The following is a 24,405-nucleotide window of genomic DNA, read 5'->3' as shown; positions in this document are numbered from 1 at the left end:
AACAGCTTCCCAGGGACTCTACCAATTCAGGGGTAGTACGATATTCAGGGTGAGAGGAGGAATGTCCAGAGCGCTCAGTACTTTGATTGTTCTGGGCTTCAGGGAAACCAGAAGGCAGACTTGCATATCTGTCTAAATTAGAGCAGCCTGCCCCTGTGGCCACTCTAACACATATGTTGGGGCTGCATTGGCACCTAGATCAGACCAAAATTAAGAAGATGGAATAAGTGGCATAAAGCACAGAGAGGCAGTTGTACACCCTTATATTCTTTGCATTATGCTGCAGTCCAAAAAATTTATTCAAGGCTATTGAATTTTCAGTTGGCAAGGAACTGCTTCTCAATTTGCAAGGGACTGTGTGGAAGCTATATGCATACAGTTCGTTACTTGTAGGGAAAAATATTTTTTCCAGGCAGCCTCTTTGTATTCTGCTCTTGGGAATGTACAGATGGTGCCATTTGGACCCATGAAATCTTCTAGTAAGCCATGTCCACTGGAGCACTTGTTTAAAGACAGAGCTATATAAGGAGGGCATCTCTTAGCTGTATATACAACATCTGTCTTCGGGGACAGAAAATTTCCTACAAGCTGTGCTGTTGCAGCAAGCAGTACAAGCCTAAACCCTCAAACTCCATAGTGCCAGGATGCAAGTGATGGGAAACTAGCTTCTGCCCGAGTCCCCAACATAGTTTTAAGGGGCCAACAAAGTTCCAGCACTTTTGTCTGCCTCCCTGACTTGTGCTGAACCAAAGAATCCAGTCTATGGAAATGCTGCAAAGATCACATCCAGCAAACCAATGAACAGTTGGCAAAGGGGGGGCTGCTCCAGCCTGGCTGGGCTCGCCCAGGCTGGGCCCACCATGGACCGGGGCTGCTCTGGATGGGCTGGAGTGCCCCCCATCCACAGCAGGCGCTGCAAGGCTGGAGCAGCCCCCTGCCCACAGCAGTTGGGGGATTGTTCAAGCCCCCACCAGCTAACTGCAACCAGTAAGCCTCATCTATTAACCAGTTACACATTCACATCCCTACCCTCTACTTTGCATCAGCAGAGAAGAATAGTTGTATGTACCGTAATCTGGAGTGATATCTGCTCCATAATCTTCCTCTCCACCAGCCTTTCAGCTTCAGGTTTGATGAGAATACTCAACCTCAGACAAGATTTAAGCCACCTATCTAGCTTCCTCTGTCCTTTTTCTTAGATACCTAGAGTACTTTCACCACAGACTGAGTCTTGGAGAATGCCCAGTGAGATTACTCCATTCAGTTCTATGCAAATCAGCTCCTCTTCTCTCTTCTGGAGTCCATATCAAAACAAGTTCATTCACTAGTAGACTTGGGTGCCATGGAGAAAACTCCTCAAGAATTTCCAGAGATTGCATTTTATTCCAGATACTTCTTATCCTAAAGAGCGATGGTGGTCCTCCACCCATTCTAGAACTTCAAAAGCTCAACTCTTTGATCCGAAAATTCACATTCCATATCTTTATCCTAGCCTTTATTATCTTCTCCTCAGTCCAAGACAAGTTTGGGGTTCTTGATTTACTAGGTGCTTGTTTTCATATCTTTCATATTTTTTATTTTGAAAATTTCTGGGGTTTGTTGTTGGGAAGAGATCATCATCAATGCAAGGCTCTTCAGTTTGCTCTGCCTGCATCATCTTGTGTATTCACCAAGTGCTTTTCAACAGTGACAGAATGCTTCAGATGACAGGATGTCTATATGTATCCTTATTTGGATAACAGACTTTAATTTCCAGGGCATCCTCATAAATCAGCAAAAGCTATGTTATAAATATATACCTTATTCTGAGCACTAGCCTCAGGAAAAAAACTAATAGAAATCACACACAGTTATGATTGAGCAAGAAGGAAAGGTGACCTTGAAGCATTTCTAGATACTCAGTTTTCCATCTAGAAGAAAGCTACTTAAAAATCTTTATGGTAATAGAAGTACTATAGTGGAATGTATACCATTCAGTAATGATCTCCTTGGATCTGATGGGTGTTATGACTTCAGCAATGCATTTAACTCTACATGCACATCTAAAAAAGAGACCTCTACACTACTGGTTAATTGAATGTTATGTTCCAAATACTGATAGCATGCTGTGTGAAATTGACACTACCCAGGAATTTGTTCCTATGTCAGATGGCATACTCATAAGAGCTGTATTCAATGTCCCCAGATCTCTCAGTGATAATCAACACTCAATATTTTCAGTCTGAGGTGGGGAGCTTATTGCAAAAATATGGCGATTCAGTCACTAAAATGCTGACATGGAGGATTTTTCACCCAGAAATTCCAGGATTGAGATATATGCTGGGCTCTCCGGTCCTTTTTTCTTACATCTTGCTGACAGAGTGGTTAAGTATTATATTACAGTGAGGTTTTACATGAACAAACAGTGGGGCATATTCAAGTCAGGTGTGCAAGGAGACTGACTGTAGTTCTGTAGGAGTGCTGCATAATACACCAAAACCCTTTGCCTTGCAGACAAGTACCATCATAAGCTGTACAGTAGGGGTCTCAAACTCAGAGCCTGTGGGCCATCTACAAGCTGAGCAGTTCCATAATTGGGCAAGTGGGACTGCCGGCAAGTGAATCCCTGCGGCCTTGTGGGGAGAGGAGAGATCAGTACCCTTCCCCCAACTCCACCCCTGCTCCACATTTTCCCTTCCCCCATTGCACCCTTTCTTCTGAGTCCCCTCCCCCAGGGGATGCATCCCCAGGGATAACTGGAGGGCCTGGCATGGGGTGGCAGCAGAAGTTGTACCCCTCTACATTCACCATGGAAGCAGGAGCCGCAGGCAAGAATAGCAGTGCAGCAGCCTGCTTTACTCCCCCGCCAACCCAGGCACTCTGCTTCCTGCTGCCACAGTGAGTGGAGGTGGGCCTGACCCCTGATGCCAGCAGGAACCCACCCAGGGCTTCATGGACTAACCTGAGTATAGGGAACCATCCTGTCCATAGGACGGTTGGGACAGCCACCTCAGGGCCTGGTCAAATACTGGCCCACTTGGAGGATTTGAGGACTGCCATTGGCCCTCAGGTAAATTGAGTTTGAGACTCTCTGCTCTGTGGTGGAGGGACAGCCTTTGTCTTCTGTGTTTGTACTGTGACTAGCACAATGGGGGGTCTTCAGCCATTCCTAGGGTTCTGAGGTGCTACAGTGATACAAATAATATATGCACACATGCTGAGTGGAGACTTACATGACCAACACAAGTGGTCACTCAAAAACTCCATAGCAACGACCTCTCCCAGTGAGGGTATCTGGAAATTAGACCTTCTTGCAACCAAATACAACTGCTCCTGTCAGAAGTTTTGCTCCAAATACGAATGAAACAAGATGGGTGAGGTAGTGTCTTTTATTGGACTTACTCAAAAGTTGTCTCTTCCACCAAAAGAAGTTGGCCCAAAGTGGTATTTCCTCACCCAACTTGTATTGTTTAGATTTATATATTTTTCATGGGGGAAGGGAATGCTGATTGTTTTCTCAGTGATATTCTCATTATGTTATATGGAAGAATCCTTGTTGTGATCATCTAGATTTCTACAAGATCTACACTTAGCAGCAACAATTTTCTGTACAGTTGCAGGTACTGAAAATGACAAACGTGTAACTTGCTTGTGCTAGAACAATCCTTCACAAAATTATCACCAATACTTTTGGAATAGTCGCATTTAAATATAAAAATGAGAGAAAAAGAAACAGTCTATTTGCAAGTGGATTTGAAATAGGGAGGTGCTGTGTTTAAAAACCAGATAATGCTGTTTTACTTGAATTTTGATCATCTTAATGTTGAGCTTCTTTAAATTGAGATTTCATTCTGATAGATGAGTCAAATCATTATTGATTCTGAAAACAGAAACAGCCCCTGGAGACTTGGCAGAATTGAGCAGCAGAACAGATTGCAATAAGTAGTAACACAAGTATGTTTCACAACAGTCAAGAGAAAAGCAGTAGTAAGGGTCTATGGAAAGCCATGCATGGCTAACCTACTCTAAATAGGCATATATGTATCATCACTTTTTAACACCACTTTTGCTACTTGAGTACCCTAGATAGTTTTATAAAGAAGCATTTGGTCATTTTTGAGGAAAAAGAAAATATTTTATCTGGCCTTAAGAGCTGACATTTTAATAAGAATGTGTGATGTAAAATATAGATCTGAAAATAATCTGCCCTTCCAGTAGAGCTCCTCAGCATTCTTCAAGTCTTTGAAATTTGAACGAAAATTATCATTTGTATAGGATTTTTTGCAATTTTTCAGTAAGGTCTATAACTAACCCAGATTCTTAATTGTTTGTGTTGTCTCAACTTCGTAGCACAATTCTTTCATCTTAAGTGTCCATCAAATACTTGTTTGTTTTTGAATAGGTGATGCGGATGACATTATCAACATTGAATTGGCGGCGGCGGGAGATGGTGAGGTGGTTGGTAACATGTGCAACAGAAGTAGGTACGTTCTGCAGATATTGTCCAAGGAGTCCTGCCTTCATTAGCCTGTCTTAAATGGTTTGATGGTTTCATTTTGTTTGGTTGTGTATAACCAAAAATGTCCATCGCTTTCTTTTGGTTTTCGGAAATTGTTTTCGGATTAGAAGTCCTTTTATTATGGCAGTAACAGACGCAGCCCAAGAAAATGAGACCTGAAGTGTTTGACATACTTCTGTCTTTCAGGATATAGAATGAAGCAGTTAGGCTTTATTTCCAGGTATAACACTGTTATGTGTGGACTTATAGTCATTTGCTGTACACGTGTTAAGAAGTAGTGTACTCCACAAGTAGTTCCATTGATTTCAACATAGAGTAAGGTACTACTCAGCATGAGTCTGGATGGCCAAATCTAACTGTTGTTAGAGTCTCTGGTGATACAGTGCTAGACTGGAACTTTGGAGACCTAGGTTCTATTCCCTGCATTGCACAGACATCTTGCATGAGATTTTGTGAGTCACATAGTCTCTTTGTCTGCTTCAGTCTGCCACTTGTGCAATGAGGATGATAATATTTTCCAATCTTACAGGAGTGTTGAGGATAAAAAAAAATTCTAAAGCGCACAGATTCTTCACTAACGAAGGCAGTATAATACCACAGATGTAACAATTTTAATTGTCATTAGTGTTGTTCCATTAAAGCCTATTTAACATGTTCCCACTTTTCATGGATTTGAGTCAGATTCCGTCAGAGATCACTTTGTGTTTTAGACTTCATGAACTGTCTTTTCCTGGTCAGCATTATTTTAACTTTTGCCTTATACTTATACTGTTGATAACCTGGAAAGTATAGTTTCCCTTTCTGTGCCCTCAGACAAAAAATGGTGTGTGCCTACACGTTTTCATGCAATGGTGCTGTGTTTTGTTGCTTTTATATTTTCACAAAGGTAATTTTTACCTAGACTGTACTATAGATACTAGTCTATATTTTATAGATATAAGAGCATATCTTATTTTGTTCAGTTGTCTGTCTACATATAAAATGCTTTTTTCATGCCATATTAAATTAGTTCACATATGCTAGTAGTCTAGTAAAGAACCTATAACATCATGCAAACTACCTCTCAGACTTAACTGAATTTGTAAAGCAGAGAATCTGGCTTTAAATGAAGATCTGTCATTCTCTGGTTGCATTGAATCTCTTGCACATGAACAAGGGATTTACAAGAAACACCCAAGTCTAACAGAGGCAATAAGGACCACAAGCAAGTGTAAATATGGTCTAGAAATACTAAGGTCGTGTCTCAACTTGCGGAGCTGGAAATAGATTTTCTGGTATTTGATTTAGTGGGTCCAATAAAGACCTGCTAAATCGAACACTGGGAGCACCCCCTGTCGGCACCTGTACTTGCAGTCATGAGGAGTAAAAGAAACAGATGGAACCATTTGCTCCTGTTAGCCTCCCACGGTGAAGATGGCACCAAGCTCTGCTTAAGGTATGTCGACTCCAGCTATGTTATTTACATCGCAGGAGTTGGATAACTTAAGCTGACCTTCTGTGTCTAGTATAGATCTGATCTTAGACACCCTAGTTTCCTATTATCTTCAATGTATGGAGCCACCATTTATTGTTCTCTCCCACAAGAGCAATAAAATGGTACTACTGCATATATCAAGTAGAAAAACCAGTAGCAATGTTGCTACAAGGATTTTCTTCCTGATTTTGGTGTTATGGTACACATCGCTTGGTATAAAATTGTTCTGTGAAGTATGTTTATAATTGAATACTCTTGTACAGTGGTTCTAAATATATTTGGTTACCCTCCCCTAAATTTGTGTCTGTAGTAATGTATTTCCCCCATCCCCAGTACATAGAGCACCACTCCGCTCTGAAGGCAGAGTGGAGAGCCCTGGCTGCTGCTGGGTGCCCAGTTCTGAAGGCAGCGTTGCTACCAGCCGCCGTGCAGAAGCAAAGATGGCAATGTGAAACCCTTGCTGCTGCTACTGCTACTGGCAACTCAGGCTGATGGCCAAGTGGCAGGGCTCCAGCCATCCTTTTGGGATGCCTTTGTGCATGAGCCCTGTCTACCCAGGAAGAACTCTTCACCAAAAACAAAATCCACACTGCTCACATACATTCCCAAGCTTCCTTTGCATGGCCCACCTCACAGTTTGAGAACTGCTGTTCTAGTACCAAAGACAATGGGCCTTTTGTTACATGAGCAGTTTTGAGAGAGCTTAAAACTTTTTGCCCTGCCATCAGGTGACTATTGACATAGAGAAAAAGGAGATTAAATGGCTCTAAAATATTAGATTTGGGGAATTGATTTGAGATACTGGATCAAGGTTGAGATTTTTTGAGTTCTGTAACTGGCTCCGTGTGTATGACCAGCACTTATCCAAAATTCAAGATCATAAATAACAAGAGAAACAAGATGTCACGCCCTGGAAATTAAAACTTTATCATCTGACTTTTTCAAGTTCTCTAACAGTTTCATGACTCCACAAAAGAAAATGCAGAATAGTCTTATTTTAATGTGTATTTCCCATCATGTTCTCTCCACTGAGTTTGTTTGCATCAGTAACATGAGGTTGGATGTACTGATAACCTAGTAGGCTTAGTTTGAAGAGAAAAAAAAGCCATGGTGAAAGACTGTTTGTGGTTGAATCCTGATGACAATCAATTGTTGATGATCCTATCTCTATCTCTCACAGGTGTGTATGCACTGGATAGCATCATGCAGAACTGGTTTACACTTTTCACTCCAACTGAGGCCACTAGTATTGTTGCTACTACCGTGATGTCCAACAGCACCATTGTCCGTCTGCATCTAGACTGCCATCAACAGGAGAAATTGGCCAGCAGTGCTAGGACGCTTGCTCTACAGTGTGCCATGAAGGATCCTCAAAACTGTGCCCTCTCTGCACTGACCTTATGTGAAAAGGATCACATAGCTTTTGAGACCGCTTACCAAATTGTTCTAGATGCTGCTACAAAAGGCATGAGCTATACGCAGCTTTTTACTATAGCACGGTATATGGAACATCGTGGTTACCCTATGCGGGCCTACAAGCTGGCCACTTTGGCCATGAACCATCTCAACCTGAGTTACAATCAGGACACACACCCTGCCATTAATGACGTTTTGTGGGCATGTGCGCTCAGCCACTCCCTAGGGAAAAATGAGCTTGCAGCTATAATACCTCTGGTGGTCAAAAGTGTCAAATGTGCAACAGTACTGTCAGACATTTTGCGTAGGTGTACTTTGACCACACCTGGGATGGTGGGACTTCATGGAAGGAGGAACTCTGGTAAGCTCATGTCACTGGACAAAGCCCCTTTAAGGCAACTCCTGGATGCCACGATTGGAGCCTACATTAATACAACACATTCACGACTCACACACATCAGCCCTCGACACTATAGTGAGTTTATAGAGTTCCTTAGTAAGGCCAGAGAGACTTTCTTAATGGCTCATGATGGACACATTCAGTTTACACAATTTATCGACAACCTAAAACAAATCTACAAAGGCAAAAAGAAACTGATGATGTTGGTTCGTGAACGGTTTGGTTGACGAAAATGTGTGAGGGCTGGGGGGGAGGGTAAAGGGTGGTTTGTTTTTACTTGAGCCTGCCTTTGTATCCTTTTTAACTTAAAAGAAACAGAGCCACACCGGTATTATATGTGTATAGTTATATTGAGTTTGCAAACTAAATTGTCATGTTGTGAAAGTTTGTGTGTTTATTTTTTTCCCCTTTTTTTCTCTATTTTGTATGAGAGAGAGGTTAAAAAAAGGTTTGGTTTACACTGAGTATATGTTGTCAAGTGGCAAAAGCCCACATTGCTCTCCTGTTCTTTCTGTATACGTTCACAGCCTCAAAAACAAAAACAAAAAAATATATTGCAATGGCTTTAAAAACCAAACCAAACACCTCCATCCTGTGATAAGTACCTCGAATGGATCCAGCTTTACTCCTTTGTAACTCATCCTTACATTTCAGCATAGTTAAACAAACCAACAAATGAAATACTAATAGTTAAAAGGCTGACCACGTGGCTTTGCAGTGCTGTTCATCCAGAAGCATGGCACACAATGCTTGTGCATGTGGAAACTTAGCGACTGTCAACATACATTCTCAGGGATTTATCAAAAAAAAAATTAAAAAAGAATGAGAGCATTTATTGTACTGTATATATATTATAGTATATGTCTGAATATTGAAAAAATATAACATTAACTAATTTATAAAAAAAAATTCTATGTAATGCAAAATACTTGAAGCTGCAGTAGCTTGGTTTTAAACAAAAAAAACCTATCAGAAGGACTAAAGTGCGCCTTGCTTCGGGGTTGGCTCAGGTGGCGAACTATGTGCTGGGCATCTATGCAGAGCCACCTTTTGGATTGCATGGTTGGACTGATACCTATTGGGGAAATTTACACACATACACACATGCTTATAACAGGCACTATAGTAAAGAGGGACAACAAAATACACAGCCAGAGCAGCAAGCCTTAGCATTAAGAATACAGTATGCCAGAATTGGGGTTTGTGCCTCCTAGCCTAAAAGACTTATCTTTTTTGACACAACACAAAATGTTTTCCAAAATGATTAACATAATACATTACGCCTTTGCAGTGAGCTAATAATAAGCTAACCTTTGTGCACAAATAACATTATATATATATATATATATATACACACACATGTATATGTATATGTGTATATATATAATATAATAATGCTGCATAGGTATTTTGACTTTGTGCAGGACAGAAAGTTGTGTAGGTATGACTGTTCTACTTTTCAGTTTGTTTTTTAATATATTTTATTTTCTCTAGAATTATTCAAATAAAAGCAGCCTTCTATCTTGCCTTGTCTTAATGCTTTAAAATAACCAAACTGGAGATCTAACTACCAAACTTGTTCATTATATTATTAAATACCAACTTTGGTTACAGTATAGTGTCTTTACTTTAGCTGATGGTTCTGTATCCTTGTGCTTTTTAAAGCAGTTTTTATGTTTTGGTGCAAAAGTTGTCCAGTGTCTCTTGTTCCCTTCATTAGAGAACATGCTAGAGGTATGTTTGTAGGTATTTTTGTTTAGAGAAACTATTTCATGCTCTCCATTTTATTTATTATAATAGGTAAAGAGGTTGTACTTCATCACCCATGTAAACATGCTCATGAAGTTGAAAGTAATTCAGATTTGATACACTGATATCAATTTATTTATGTAACTAAATCACTGTTTTATAAACTTGTTAATGATCAACAATTTTTTGTTTTGATTAAAATTAGTTTTTTGAAAGTTGATTCTGCCTCCTTTATGGTGTCTATTACTGCAGTTGAATTGGATAAGTATAGCTTATACATCTCAGATGCCACAACTTTTATGCTTTGTGTAATACCATAGGAAAATATTCCATGTCCTTTTCTATAGCAATCTGTACACTGGGAAGAAAACTTGCAACTTTTTCAAAAATTTCAGTTCTATGCATTCCTTCATAAAGCAAAAGATATAGTGGTGATAAACATCAGGTGAAAGAGTTAATGCTGCTTGCTAATAAAAGGCCAAGTCTGAACTAAGGATGTTAAAATGCAGTTACTTGACTAGTTGATAGTCACTTCCGCATTCCTCCTTTTGAAATGTACAATAGCCCTAGCGGAGGAATACGGAACTCCACGTACAGCCTGGGGCCAGTGGGAAGTCCCGCTGACTCTGGGCTGCATTTCTTTTAAATGCATTTCAAAGCCAGGAAGCCTGGGATAAGTGGGAGACTCAGACTCCCCAGCTGACCCCGAGTTCTGGGGAAATGTCGTGAGAGCCCCCAGCTGATCCCGAGCTCCCCAGCTTACCCTGGGCTCCAGGCAGCTGCCCCTTTGAATCGCGCAGATGCAGCATAGCATGGAGCCAGGGTCAGCTGGTGACAGTCCCCCACTGATCCTGGGCTCCCTGGCTTTGAAATGCACAAGAGCCTCCACTGGGGATTCTTGCGCATTTCAAAGAAGGCACCTGCATGCAGCCTAGAGTCAGCGGGATTTCTCGCTGATCCCGTGTGTACATGGAGTTCCACATTTCTCCTTTGCAATGTACAAGACCCCAGCAGGGGCTCTTGTTTATTGCAAAAGAGGAAGCGGAAGTGCCTGTCAACTAGTCAAAAGACTATCTGATAAGCATTTGCAAATGCTTATCAGATAGTCAACTAGTCTTTAACATCCTTCGGCTGAACTGGCTCTATTATTCTATAGACCAATCTCCAAGTATGGAAAGTAGAGCTTGCTGATGCATTGTTTTCATGGAATGGCATTAGTTAGGCTGATGACATGAGACATTTGAAAAATCCTTGTATGTGGCACCACAGTACAGGTTGCACCTCCCTAAATTGGGACTCTCTGGTCCAGCAAATTCCCTCATTTGGAACCAGTCAGGTCCTAAGGGTTCCTGACCAAGGAGGTCCAACCTGTACTTTCTTTCCATTTTCAGTTTCTTTCCATTTTCAGTTCTACATATTGTATATATTCTACAATATGTAGAGCAGTATATTCCATACAGTACTATGAGCAAACGCCTTCTCATTCACCAGTCAACAGCCAGGATCCCCCCCAGTTTTCTGAAGCACTCATTGTGAAGTGGTCTAATGCAGTTCTCATGACCGTAATGAATCCTGATTTGTATGGCTTGTTATCTTTCTGGGAGCTGGGAGAGGGAAATGTTCCACTGTAACAGGAGTGCACTGTTCTTAATATTGTATCAGCTGCAAAATAAATGGTATAAGTTTGAGATGCACACAACCGTGACTACACTGAAATGTCCGCATTTGTAGAATGAGTGAAAATGTAGTTGGGTCCATTATAAAGTTCCTCATCCATTTCAAGCCTGAGACCGTATTTGTGTAATAGAAGATGCCAGTGACACACATCGATTTGCACAATAGCTCTGTTCAAAGCAAATATTAGATTCATGAAGACTATCCTCTTGTATGTGTATGATACTTGGTGTAATAGAGCCTGTTGTACATAAACACTTAACTGGAACCTAAACATTTTTCTTTGTGTACGTATAGTACCAGAATATCAGCAATATCCTGTAAAACAGATATTTTGTACCCTGCTGGGCTGAAATCTCAACACCTTCAACACTAGTCATCTGTGCACATGCACATCCTGGGTTTTCTTTGCCCTCTGCCAAACTCTTGAGAATTCTGCTGAGTATTTTGGCACTTAATAATGAATGTGTTTTGTATATAATATATTTTGCAAATTTAAACCAAATGAATAGAACACCTCAGTTTACTGTAGCTGCTCTTTGCATGCAACTGACCACTTTTGTGCTGTTACCCTAGGATTTACTTAGACATGCTTTATTTTCTAGTTACTCATTCTTCACCTTGTTTTGTGGAGCTCTGTTCCTTTGTTCAACCTGTGACCCACCAAACAATGCTTTTTGGCATGCAATAAATTTAGACTGTGTACTCAGATCTCTCTCATTTGACCTCTTCCTGTTATTTCTCCATCCTCTTGTTTAGATACCTGTAAATATCTTAAGATAAAGGGAGAATTAGCAATTGATGAACAAAAATGTCAAAGCATAGCCCCAGTGCCCTGAAATCTGCTCTGCTATGAGGCTTGTGCCAGCTAGATGTCTAATAAAGCTGGAGGGAAAGAGTGAGATTTTGTGCTATATCTGATGTCAAATGCATGTCTGACTACCAGCTCAAGGCAATTAACAACCAAGCTGTCATAATTCAACAATAGCAGCTTTGGTCTCTTCTGGATCCTCCTTCTTCTCTCCCTCCCGGTCTGGTTACTTCCTCTGCCATGCTAGGTTGTTTTAGAGGTGTCATGAGGATTACATGGAATTCTTGAAAATAAGAGTGGCTTTTTGGCAATAAGCAGACACCAATTTAGAGGACTCAAAATTTTCCAACTCCTTCAGTGAGAATACAATGCTCAGGACTGCAGATAAGTTATTTGACAGAGTCCTAATTTAAAAATAAAAGGAGATGTATGGCCCACTGTGATGGGAAATGAAAAACAAGGGAGAGAGTACTTGATCTGGCCTTAGGATGTAGCTTAGTGATTACCTACCTCTCAGGAGGACATCCTTCCTACAGAGGATTCATTATTGTGGACAGCAATAGATGGCAAAATTTAAAAGAGAAACCTGAAGATCTTTAAGGTTGAAATTAGCTGTCACACAAATGCACACAGCTACTATTGACCAATAGGAGTTTTATTTTACTCCAGTGCTGAATTTGGTCCATAGTATTGTAATAAAGCAGGCACGTCAAACTTCCATAAGGTGACACTCAAGTTAGCTTGAACCATGAAGGATACGAACTGCTTATCAATAGAAGGCTTACCTGGCAGCCAAGGAAAAGAAACACTGATTTTTTGAAAGACTATGCCAGATAAGTAAGAGAGTCCATGTGATTGTATATATTGATGCAATTCTCTTCTCCTTCCTGGCTGCCTGTGGTCACCATGAGAGCCTTATGTGAGACAGGAAAGTAACTCCCTGACTATAGATGAGGAACTGAAACTCAGAAACTTACCTAAAGGTCACAAAGGAAGCTGGTGGCAAAGCAGGGAATTAACTTGGGTCACATGTCATAGGCAAGTGCCCTAACCATTGGACAATCCTTCAGGTAAAATTTCAAAGGGATGATGTTTCTCTCTCAACAACTGCTTCTGGGAAGCTTGTCTGGTAACCTATGAACTCCTTGAAGCTTTTATTGGTATCTGTACTTTCTGTGTTGCCTCTATGCCTATATATATGTTCATGGTCTGAATCGGAGCTAGGGAGAGTCTATTTCTCAATGGAATTGAGTCTTTCTTAGAGGTTTTCAATCATTTTACTTCCACATCAGGTTTGTGTTTATTTTGTTTTCAGGAGAAAGTTGGCCCTGTGACAAAGTTCCAGAACTGATAGATATACATTAGTCTCCTGGTCAAAGGGGCCATTGTAATTTAACTATTTGCTCTTCATGTCTTTATCTCAAAATATATTTCCATCAGTGCTACAGGGAAGAGAATTCATAAGTACATGAGACACAAATTAAGAAGTACAATGCATACATTCCTTCTATTGGTAGTTCAGATTTCAGAACACAGTCTGATACTGTAAATCACTGTGGGTGTATTTTACAGTACCAGATGAAATTAATTCAGGACAGTAAACCTGCTAATGTGTAAATTCAGAACTTAAAATGGTTGGTTAATTAGAATGAAGCAGTGCACGTATTCAGGAGGCATGCATTTTTATACCATAGATTTATTTATTTTGTGTACTGTAATATGGGTTAGTGCTGCAAGTTTTCTAAATTTCTCTATGAAAGACAGTTGTAAAACTTTTTTTGTTTTGTTTCTGAACAGTTTTGTCAAATAACAGAATTTGTGTGCAGGTTAAAAAAATGCAGCTAGAAAGCCAAATTCCTAAAAAGGGGTATAAGTTACATCTCAGTGACTCACCATTGATACTTTATTTACAGCTGGATTTAAAGGCATTGGTAATACTAATTTAAATTGGCTGGGTCAGATTAATCTCTCTTGAAATTCAATCAAAGGCAGTGAATTGTACCAGACCTAAATTTTGTTAACTTCCTTAGAATCACTTGTAATTACCTCCAAGTTTGGTTCAGAGACTGCTTTACCAATCCCTCTGTTGCATGGTCAGTACCTTCAATCTGAGCCAATTGCTCTGCTCTCTGATGGTGCAGGATGTAACTGAAAACATAACTATGCCTGCTATAGAACATACCTCTTTTAAAGTTCAGGTGCAGCAAGTACTGGATGAAAAGCTGTGAAACCACCATTGTGGTAAGACATGCTGAATTCTGCTGCTTTCTCAGCCTGCAGCTATGGCCAGTACTCTCATAAACAGTGTTGTTATTTTTTTGGTAACACAAGCAGATCTGTTTCATTGTGTATGACAGAGTGCAGAAGATAAATGTTAAAGTGTAATTCATTCTGCTACTACGGTGAGAGTAGTTCATAGGATATTTTCCAGGGACTCCTACCTAGAAGTAGTAACAAGGCTTTCAGTTGGAATATGTCTAAATGTTCCATAAAGGTGGTGTCAGATATTTATACTCTGGGAAAGAAAAATGGTCTCTAAAGCTATATCTACACTACGGAGTTTTTCTAGGACACCGCCATGTCCAGGGAACATATCTGCTCTTCCTCATTTTATGTGGAATAAGGGCTCTTCCGAAAGAGGAGGGTTTTCCCACATTTGGCCCTGGTTTGCAATTTGTGTGTCTTTTTCCAACCCCCCTCCCCCCCCAACAGTGTAGACCTAACGTAAGAGAAGATACCAACTGTTGCTTCTTGCTGTCAACTAAGTCATAGGGTCAAAATACATACTGACCTATATCAGCTAAAAACACTGGCATTTAACATCAAAACTGACAGCAACTGGCATGTTTGTATATCACCTAGCATGGTGAGGCCCTGCCTCCTGGTCCATGAGGTTCCTAGGCACTACAGTAATACATCAAGAGTAATTCTCTTCCTAAATAACATCACCTGTGGCACCATGGGAGCTCAATGGAAGAAACTTTCTCAAATGAGTTTCCTTTCTTTAACTAGCTCACACGTAATATTTCCATGCTAATAATCCTTTTACAATGGACTTGAAACCTCATGTCTGGAGTGCTCAAGATGAAGAGGGTAGACGATAGTCATGTTCCTGGAGTCCCAGGATAGGATCCCTCAGCTTCAAAGCTTTCAGTGAATTATAAGTGTTGTGATTTCTGCAATTTGTGCTGCCCCTTCAGCATAGTTGCAATTGTTTGAATGGAGCCTGATATGCAACTTTGTGTCAGCCGTGCTGTTCAGTGCTATTCCTCTCTTTTGTCTTTACCTTAAACCGCTGCACTATTAAGAAGCTTCATCTTAGAAAGACTTTTGGCTGGAGCATCTGTGCACGTGTGTGAGCACACACCTAATGTCCTCTACCATAGCTGTGTTGCTCTGTTTGGAGGTGGATAGGAAATGTTTATAGATCATTGAGTAGCACAGAAAAGAGTGGATTCCTTTCTTAGAGATGAGATTGGCTCCATCTGCCTAGGTCTTCATATAACCCTCTTCTTTCTTGCATTTGAATTCTTGCCCAAATCCCAGAAAATAAACTTATTTTCCATTAATTCAGATTCTAGATGTAAGTCTCCCTCTTACAACAGCCAGTTGAAAGGAATAGGCAACAAAATAAGGTGTATAATTAGGGGTATATCAGAGGTCTTTTATTTATAGGTATAGGACCCAATTTCCCCTTGTGGTAACTCCATGGTGTCAGTGGGGATTACATGGTGGATGAATCTGACTTATACTATGGAAGTGGTGGAAGGAGGAAGTACATAAGAACAGCAATGATGAAAGAAGGGTTCCCAAACTCTTGTTGACATCTTTGCCCTTGATGGTCAAAAACAGTCAGTTTGGATTAATGGCCTAAAATCCCTGACCATGAATTAGCAAATAATTGCACAAGAGTTGAACCAGAAAGTTTGTGTACTGTTCCTATATTTTAAGATACCTGTTAAACTAAAAGAAAAATGTAATCTTTTTCACTATGCCAAGGCGGCAGGGGGAAAGTAACATAATAGATCTCTTTTGTTCTACTTGTGTGAGGCTATAACAGGAGCTGTATTTGTAATGGGTGGAAATATGTGGTCATGAGGAAAACATGATGATTTCTTTTGTGCATCTAATTGACATTTTAAGCATGTTAATAGATTACTATGGTAACTAAAAGTATCCACTAATCACGTCAAAAGCCGAAGGCACAGTGCTTGTCCTGTTCATGTCATTGAAGGAGACATGTTTAATTGAAGAATCTCTTCACAATCATCCTAAGCCTGCCAGGCTTAGACGCAGGAGGAAGCTGTGAAAGGCAGCTGCTATTGCAAAGTCTGTACCAGTCGTCAGCCCTTTAGCTTCCTTTGACTTTCTGTACTTTAGAGCTCTCCTGTTGGTCTGATCTGCTTTCAGCTACTTTGCTACAAGAACTTAACCTGCTAATAATGTCTAAGAGGGGCAGGGGCAGGACAATGAAAAAACCCTGCCACATATTCAATATGTTGAACACCTTTCATGGACCTCACGAGTGCTACATCAATACAAATGAAAAATAATGTGCCAGGGAACTGTGCATTTCTCAGTTTTGCATACCTGAAGCACACTGAGAACCCATCCTGCAGCTCAGCATTTCTCATCTGCTCCTGATTTTAATAATACAGAAATATTGATCCACTCTCCAGGAAGTTCTCTACTGTATCTAATATCCTTGCTGAGTTTTCCAAGATGGGGGGTAGGGGGTAGTACTTACACCCACATGCAAGGTTAGTTTTCAGTGTAGGACACTGCGTCAGTTCACCATAGTATCTGTAACAAACAAAGGGATACCTCTGTGTTTTAGGGACAGGCTGTTAGGACTGTGAAGCTGTTATGACTATCTTATTGAGTTTAGTTGTCCCCTTACATTCAAAACTCACAAGATTTTTAAAAATAATAAGTTTGTGTTCATTTTATTTGCCTTCCAGTCTTTGAGTGATAGGATTCATGCTTTCAGCCTTTTCCTGACATCCAAGAAAGCAAGAGCTTTCCTTTATGAAAGCTGAGATTCCCATATGATCCCATGATTCCAGGGGTTAGGGCTTAAAAAGCCAAATATCAAGAGAGTCCAGATAAAGTCTTAGAGGTAGAGCTGTATTAGTCTCTATCTTGCATCTGATGAAGTAGTTTTTTACCCATGAAACTTATGCCTAAATAAATCTGTTAGGGTACGTCTATACTTGCTCCCTAGTTTGAGCTAGGGATGCAAATGTAGGCGACTGAAATTGCTAATGAAGTGGGATTTAAATATCCCGTGCTTCATTAGCATGATCTCGCTGGCGCATTACTCCACTCAACAGCTGATTTGAACCAGTGTGTGCCGGGACGCGTTAGTTTGAACCAAAACCCCTCACTTTTTGAGCTCAGTTCTGGCTCATGCTGGGTCTGGTAGCTCATGCTGCTGCCTGTGTATTAGAGGCAGCAGTGCAGGGGGACAGGCAACCAGCCTGTAAGGGAAGCTAGTTTTTAAAACTGGCTCCCCTCGCAGACCAGCCCCTGCCTGGCACCCCATGCTGCTGCCTCTGATACAGAGGCAGCAGCGCAGAGTGGCAGGGGCCTCCTCAGGAGTCGGGCCAGAGTGCACTGGCTGCTAGCCCCATCCCCAGGGACTACAAAGTAGTAGAGTAATCAGAAGAATTCATGAGGTTAATCAGCTATTCAATTAACTGATATGTAACATCCCTAGTTTTCGACCTTGCTTCCCTACCAAGTGTTCATTTTAGGAGCAGCTCCTGTGTTGTGTCTAAATATATAATAATCAGTTGGACAGTCCAGGGGGCAGTTTTGGAGGTAAACGTGAGGTGGGCTACAATATAACTAAACACCCAAAACATTAATGAATGTGCAATGAATATAATTAATGACTGAGAGAATAAGGAGTGGTGATCATGGTAGAAGGTATATGTGCATTTAAAGCCACCACTGGCCAATTTACCACACCATAAGATCTGTAACACTTGACTATTTGCCTTTGTTTAAGCCATTCTTAGGCCAAGTGATTTGTTATAATAATGTGCTGTGTTTTATTGTTTAACATGGTAAATACAGTGTGTTGTATTTATCCTCAGTCTAAGCTTTGAGCCTTAAATTGGTCAGTTCCTGTCTCTCATAGATAATTAAGGTCCATACACATTGTTCTCAGTTGAGAAGGAAGTGTTTGTCAAGGAAGTGATATGATTCTGTTCTATGCTTTGTCATTCGTTTTGTGAGTGTATCAGCTTCCCTAAACAAGAAATGAAGGCTGCAAAAGAGAACTGCTAACAAGTAGCAATTCTCAACATGAAAGAAAAAAGGACTTTCTAAGTTGACGCTTTCATCCGAAATGAAGCAGGAAGCACAAACATTATCAATATGTACATGTACTGCATCAATATGTGTACATTTTGCAAATAAATTAGCTGTCTAGGCATGGGAAAGTCCAAACAGCAGACAATGGGTGTCTTTATCTTTTAACTGAATTTTGTTTTGTACCCAGATGGTCTGCTTACCTGAGCTATGGGGTAGATGATTTCATTCATGATCTCATCTCAATGAGGATCCATTCAAATAGCATTGCCCCTATTTATCCCAGTGTGAAACAGCTGGTTTATGCATCTCTTTATATGGTTTGTCCTGCTGAATTGGAGAGTAGCAACTGGTATCTCTAGCTTGCTTACCACACTCGCAATTAATTTCACAGCAGTCTCTTGAGTTGCTTATGCCAGGATATTTAAAGTACTTCCAGGTTATCCTTTATCAGCAATAGTGCTGGGTTCACATTCCTTGGTAGGATGTGAAAAAAAATGAAAAACGCCTACATTTTAATACATGGTAGCACAGTTCAGAGCACAAAACAGAGCTGGGGATTAGGAATTGAAGACTTCCAGTACTGCAATGGATTTTGAAGATTAAGGATACAGCATTAGCCAATGAATAGGGCAAGAAATGGGATGTCAGCACACCTGTATTCTGTCCTAACTCTGCCATGGCCTCACTAGGTGACCTTAGAAAAGCCCCCGTGCCTCAGTTTCTCCATACAGAAAAGGCTGTGATATTCTGTGACGTGTGCTAGCTACAGAGACAATGTTATGAAAGAGCTAGGAATTATTGAGACTTCATTTAATATTAGTGAAAATTGAAAGTACTATATAAATACAAAGTATACACTGAAGTATTGACTAAATTCAACAGGAAAAAGGATTTGGGATTCAGTATGAAATGAGTTCCTTGACTCAGCTGTAGCTTCTTGATATATCTGGACTTTCAGACCCCAGGGGTGTTCTTTGCATAATGTATTTGCTGCAGTAACTAAGACATGGCACAATGGAGCTGGACAGCCCTTGCAGCATTCTGGAAAGCAAATCAATGATACTTATGTATAATTTCTGTGAGTTACAGTTTCCAGAGGTTAAATACCAAATTTCATTTTCCTTACCTCTTCAGTTTCTCTAGTAACTTTAGTACCATAAACTGGCCTGGTATAAATATTCCCAGCTGACATCTGGGATGTAACCAGGTGTAAATCTGGAGTAACTTTATAAAAACCCTGGGGCTCCAAGCCCTTTAAATTGCCCCTGTGAGGCCTGGTGTGAGTGGTGCTGAGGGCTGGCTGGGAGAGATGCAGTACAATACAGGCAATGTAGAAGGATGGCTGCCCCTAATGCCTATCCCTTCTGCCTGAGGCCCTGCACCTTTGAGAGGTCCCAAAGCCAAGCTCCCCATGCCAGTCCTTCATTGCAGATCATGGATTTACTACAGGTTTAGGTCCTTGATCAATCAGGTACTTAAGACATGCCTAAGGTTCTGCACTAGTAGACTCTTTTGTAGGTCAGTGGTGCTACTATAACCCAGATACCTACTGGCTGTGGTTTACTATCCCATGCAGTGGCACTGGGACTACTTACTGAGAGAATAATGAATCTGCTCTAGAGTCTTATCTAAGCACCACCTGGCTTTTAGGTCTTGTGGTAAAGGCTGGTGCACTAAGCTCCAGAGGTCCTATGTTCAATTCTGCCTATTGGCTTTACTCTACACCCTTCTTTTAAGTACTTTGTTGAATTGGTGTTTTACATGGATTTGCCAAAGTAAATTTTGGTCCCTCATCATTTCTTCTGTTGGCCCATGAGGGCGGTACATGCTATGTAAACAGTGTGGTCAGGCACAGGGTGGAGATCCTTGATCCCTAATACAGTTCATTATTGGCTCCAGGGGAGAAAGGAACTTAAATTTCTTACAAGTACTGTCTTCTTGCAACTTGGGTCCCTGCCAGCTTTCTAAATAGCTCCCTGCTGGCTACTGCCACTACTCAGACAATTCTTGCTGGGTGCACCCCCTTATTTTCACCTCTGATTGGCTCCCTCCTTCCTCTAGTCAATTAAAATCTAGCTCTTCTTCATGGTATGGTGAGCAAGACATGCAGCCTCAGTAGTGGGTTTGAGAAACACAAGGATCCTTGGAGCTTCAGAAACCTACATGAAGGATGCCCAGGAGAGGGAAGAGGAGAACAGCAATGCTATTTTACATGGAGAGGGGCTTTCATTAATGTTCCTTTGTTTTCTCTTTAGTAGCTTAAAATAAACAATGAGAGTGAGAGAGAAAACTTAAATAAATTGCTTCTTGGCAGCTCTGCTTCTCTTGGTGGTATTTAGCAAATGCATTAAAATGCACCAGAGCTCCAAGTTTTTTGTTTAAATCTGTTTTATAGGTAGCCTTTGTAAATACACAATAAAGGGGTTTTTAGATTACTTCTTGTTTACCATATCACCTATTCTAGGCCTATATATAAATTCCCATGTGGTATGGGGGCTTGATTCCACTGTCCTTACATGGCTAAAATTCTTATTCAGCAGTCATGCTATAATTCCTACAGAAGGCAAGTGCAGGCACGGCACAGAAATAACTGCTTGTGAAGGTTTAAAGAACAGAATGGAACAGGCTAGGATCTCAAGCTTGCAATGGTAAATGGCTACGTCACTCAGAGCAATTTGGGCTACAGACGTGTATTAAAGATTCCAATAGCACATTTCTACCTGTGTGTGCATATGTGCCCAGACATACTTTTAAAAACACTTATATAAAAGCAGAGAAATTGCCAAATATCACTTGTTTACAGCTGAGTTATAAAACATTGAAAAACAGGGGCTATCCTTAAACATGATGTTGCTAATGGGCAGGCTGTCCTAATTCCTGGGGGTATGTCTACACTACCCTGCTAGTTCGAACTAGGGTGGTAATGTAGGCATACCCCACTTGCAAATGAAGCCCGGGATTTGAATTTCCCGGGCTTCATTTGCATAAGCCGGCCGGCGCCATTTTTAAATGCCGGCTCGTTCGAACCCCGTGCCGCGCGGCTACACGCGGCACGGGCTAGATAGTTCGAACTAGCAAGCCACTTCGCACTATCTGTACACCTCGTTCCACGAAGCGTACAGATAGTGCGGAGTGGCTTGCTAGTTCGAACTATCTAGCCCGTGCCGCGTGTAGCCGCGCGGCACGGGGTTCGAACGAGCCGGCATTTAAAAATGGCGCCGGCCGGCTAATGCAAATGAAGCCCGGGAAATTCAAATCCCGGGCTTCATTTGCAAGTGCGGTATGCCTACATTACCACCCTAGTTCGAACTAGCGGGGTAGTGTAGACATACCCAGAGTTTTTAAAAGATACATATTTTGCTCTGGGGTAAGGTTTGTCATTTCTATTCTTCAAATCATGCAACTAGTCCTGGATTATATCTAACATTGCAGATGCTGCCAGTACATAGCACTGTGATGTTTTGGTTACCTAAGTTTCCATTTGGAGCAGTGAAATTTCAATGTAGGGGAGCTTTGTTAATTTCACCCACTGATCAAGTAAAGTATGTCTGATAAATCATGGAAAGTCATTCTAGCTTCTTCTTTGGTTCTCTTTTGTGAGGATAATTACATTATGGAGTAACCATTTTAATCCTTTGTATTCTGCCGAGCATTATCATTTATTACAAACTTATCCAAACAAAACCTTTCTATTAACTCTCCTCTTAGTTATTTACTTGCTAATTTTAATGGTTCTGACTTTCCTATGCAGAGAGAAAAACAACACATGTTAGCTAATAGCACAATGTAGTATTAAAATGCTTCGCATACTATAAAGCCTTTCATCTGAGCTCCTCAGAGCACTTTACAACATTAATTAAACCTTACATCATCCCTGTGACGTGGCTATTAGATCTCTTCATTGTCACCACTGAAATGCAGCCACCTCTAGGGCAGAACATAGCAGCTATCTAACAGTGGACAGTTTATAACATTACATAACAGCTCTAAGGCAGGCAGTGAAATCTACTATGTTGAAAACAACAAGGTGAGTTAGGCAGGCTGAATGTGACTACCTGATTTGTAATTTAGCCAAGACCCCAGGGTTAGCTTCCCTATTCGTAAAAGCAGTAAACTCAGGAAGGGAGTAGATTGAATACTGAAGAGGAATGCTCTTGTCTTGCTCCAAACCTTTCTTCACAGTATTTCCCACTTCAATGAAGCCAGCCTCGTCTGAGCAGCTAACAGATTTATCTCCTAGGACATGTAGAACCACACATTGCAGTGCTCCTGGAGGGAAGCAGGGAGCTGGGTGTGGAGATCCATGGCTGGTGGCTACCCTATTCGTAGTGAGGAACAGAGAGATTGGGGGAGGGGCAGTAGGGCTCTCTGCAGGCAGCTGCACATGGAGCTGAGTGCCCTGGCTTTCAGACCTCTTGCTTCCCCTCTTAAATCGGTGGAAGTGCTCCTGGGGAGGATGTGCCCCACTGGCAGCTCAGTGTGGACATGAACCACCATAAGTACTACAGTGTAATGTTTATAGTGTGCACATACCCTTAGTCCTCTTTTCCCTCCCAGGCACTCCTCTGTTTTCTAAAACTTTGCAGGGGCTTAGAAAGTGACATAGCCATATGTTGGAGAGGGGGCGGGATTTCTGACCCTCTTGATACTTGCATTGCTCTCATCACCCTAGTATCTCAGCACAAGTGTGAACACATGTGTAGTCAAAAGTGTCACTTCCATATTTCTGTCTCTAATGGAATCTACTTTTAATCCCTCATCAGTATGTTAGGCTTCTGGGCAATGTTTCCTCTAATCCTTTACATCCATGTGTGGATTTTTCATCAATGTGCAGCATGAATTTTTTATATGCACTGAGATGTGCAGATAAAATGTGTACCACCCGTAGAGAAACACAGTCTAGCTGTGGACACTGCAAATCAGCTGAGCAGCATTCGAATTTCCTCCAAGCAGCTGCACATGTTCACAGCTTACAGGGGACACTGCTGCTGGGCTGATAAGCAATTATATAACTTCACAGATGCCTGAATCTTCCACCCACTGGCCTGGAGGTGAGGCACAATCCATGCAGAAGTTACTAGCTGGGCACTATCCGTTTCATGGATCTGCATCATGATGCAGGCCTCTGTGAGATCACTAGATTAGTGTCCTTAGCTTGCTAGGATGACACGAAAGGTCCAGGCCTCTTTGAATGTGCTGGCTCAGCCCTTTGAGCTTGCTAAGCTGATGCCAAAGGGTGAGGTTACTGGCTCAGTTCTCTCTCAGGCTGGTCCGAAGTGAGGGCAGATACAGAGATGCCAACTCACAATTTTATCCTGAGCCTCATGGTATTTCTCTGTGATGTCGGATCCAGGTGTGGCAGCGACTAATCTACACCAGTGTCTGGAGGTGGGGATGGACTGGATGAGGTCAAATAAGATTAAATTGAATCCAGACAAGAACGAGGTCATGTGGATCAGAAAGTCATCTGACCAGGAATGTGGTGTTATCTGTTCTGGACACGGTCACACTCCTCCTGAAGCTATAGGTAGGTAGCTTGAGAGTCCTCCTGGACCCTTTTTTAACATTTGAGAACCATATTTCCTTTGGGGCCAGGAATGCTTTTGGGTAGCTTTGGCTGATTCACCAGTTGTAACCCTTCCTGAGTAAGAATGACCTGACCATGGTGCCTCATGCTCTCGTCACATCCTGATTGGACTATTGCAGTGTGCTCTATGTGGGGCTTCCTTCTGAAGAGTCTTTGAAAACTTCATCTGGTCCAGAATGCAGCTGTTCGAGTCCTAACTAACACTCGCTCTATGGAGCACATTATGCCGATGCTCCGGCAGCTGCACTGGCTTCCAGTATGTTTCTGGACGCAATTCAAAGTCCTGGTTATGACCTATAAAGTCCTAAATGGTTTGAGACCAGGGTAGTTGAAGGACTGTCTCCTCCCGCATGCATCTGCCCAGGGTTTAAGATCAGCTGGGGAGGCTCTGCTCCATGTTCCTCACTTATGGGGATAAAGCTGGTATCTCTGCGGAGCAGGGACTTCTTAGCTTTTGCTCCCAGGCTGTGGAATT

General features: G+C 41.4%; 1 protein-coding gene across 2 annotated transcripts in view; it reads left to right on the top strand.

Moving 5' to 3' along the window:
* The window catches only part of ZSWIM6 (zinc finger SWIM-type containing 6), a 182,151-nt gene extending 172,394 nt beyond the window's left edge, over nucleotides 1-9,757 (top strand). For both annotated transcript variants that reach the window (XM_075932863.1, XM_075932864.1), the window contains exons 13-14: nucleotides 4,382-4,463; nucleotides 7,153-9,757. In XM_075932863.1, the coding sequence (XP_075788978.1) occupies nucleotides 4,382-4,463; nucleotides 7,153-8,015 (945 nt within the window). In that variant the 3' untranslated portion in view covers nucleotides 8,016-9,757. The remainder of the gene's footprint in view (nucleotides 1-4,381; nucleotides 4,464-7,152) is intronic.
* The last annotated feature ends 14,648 nt before the right edge of the window (nucleotides 9,758-24,405 follow it).

This window comes from Pelodiscus sinensis, chromosome 6 (genome assembly GCF_049634645.1).
Source record: "Pelodiscus sinensis isolate JC-2024 chromosome 6, ASM4963464v1, whole genome shotgun sequence".
NCBI classification, from domain to species: Eukaryota; Metazoa; Chordata; order Testudines; family Trionychidae; genus Pelodiscus; species Pelodiscus sinensis.
This window is presented reverse-complemented; position numbering and strand designations above follow the sequence as displayed.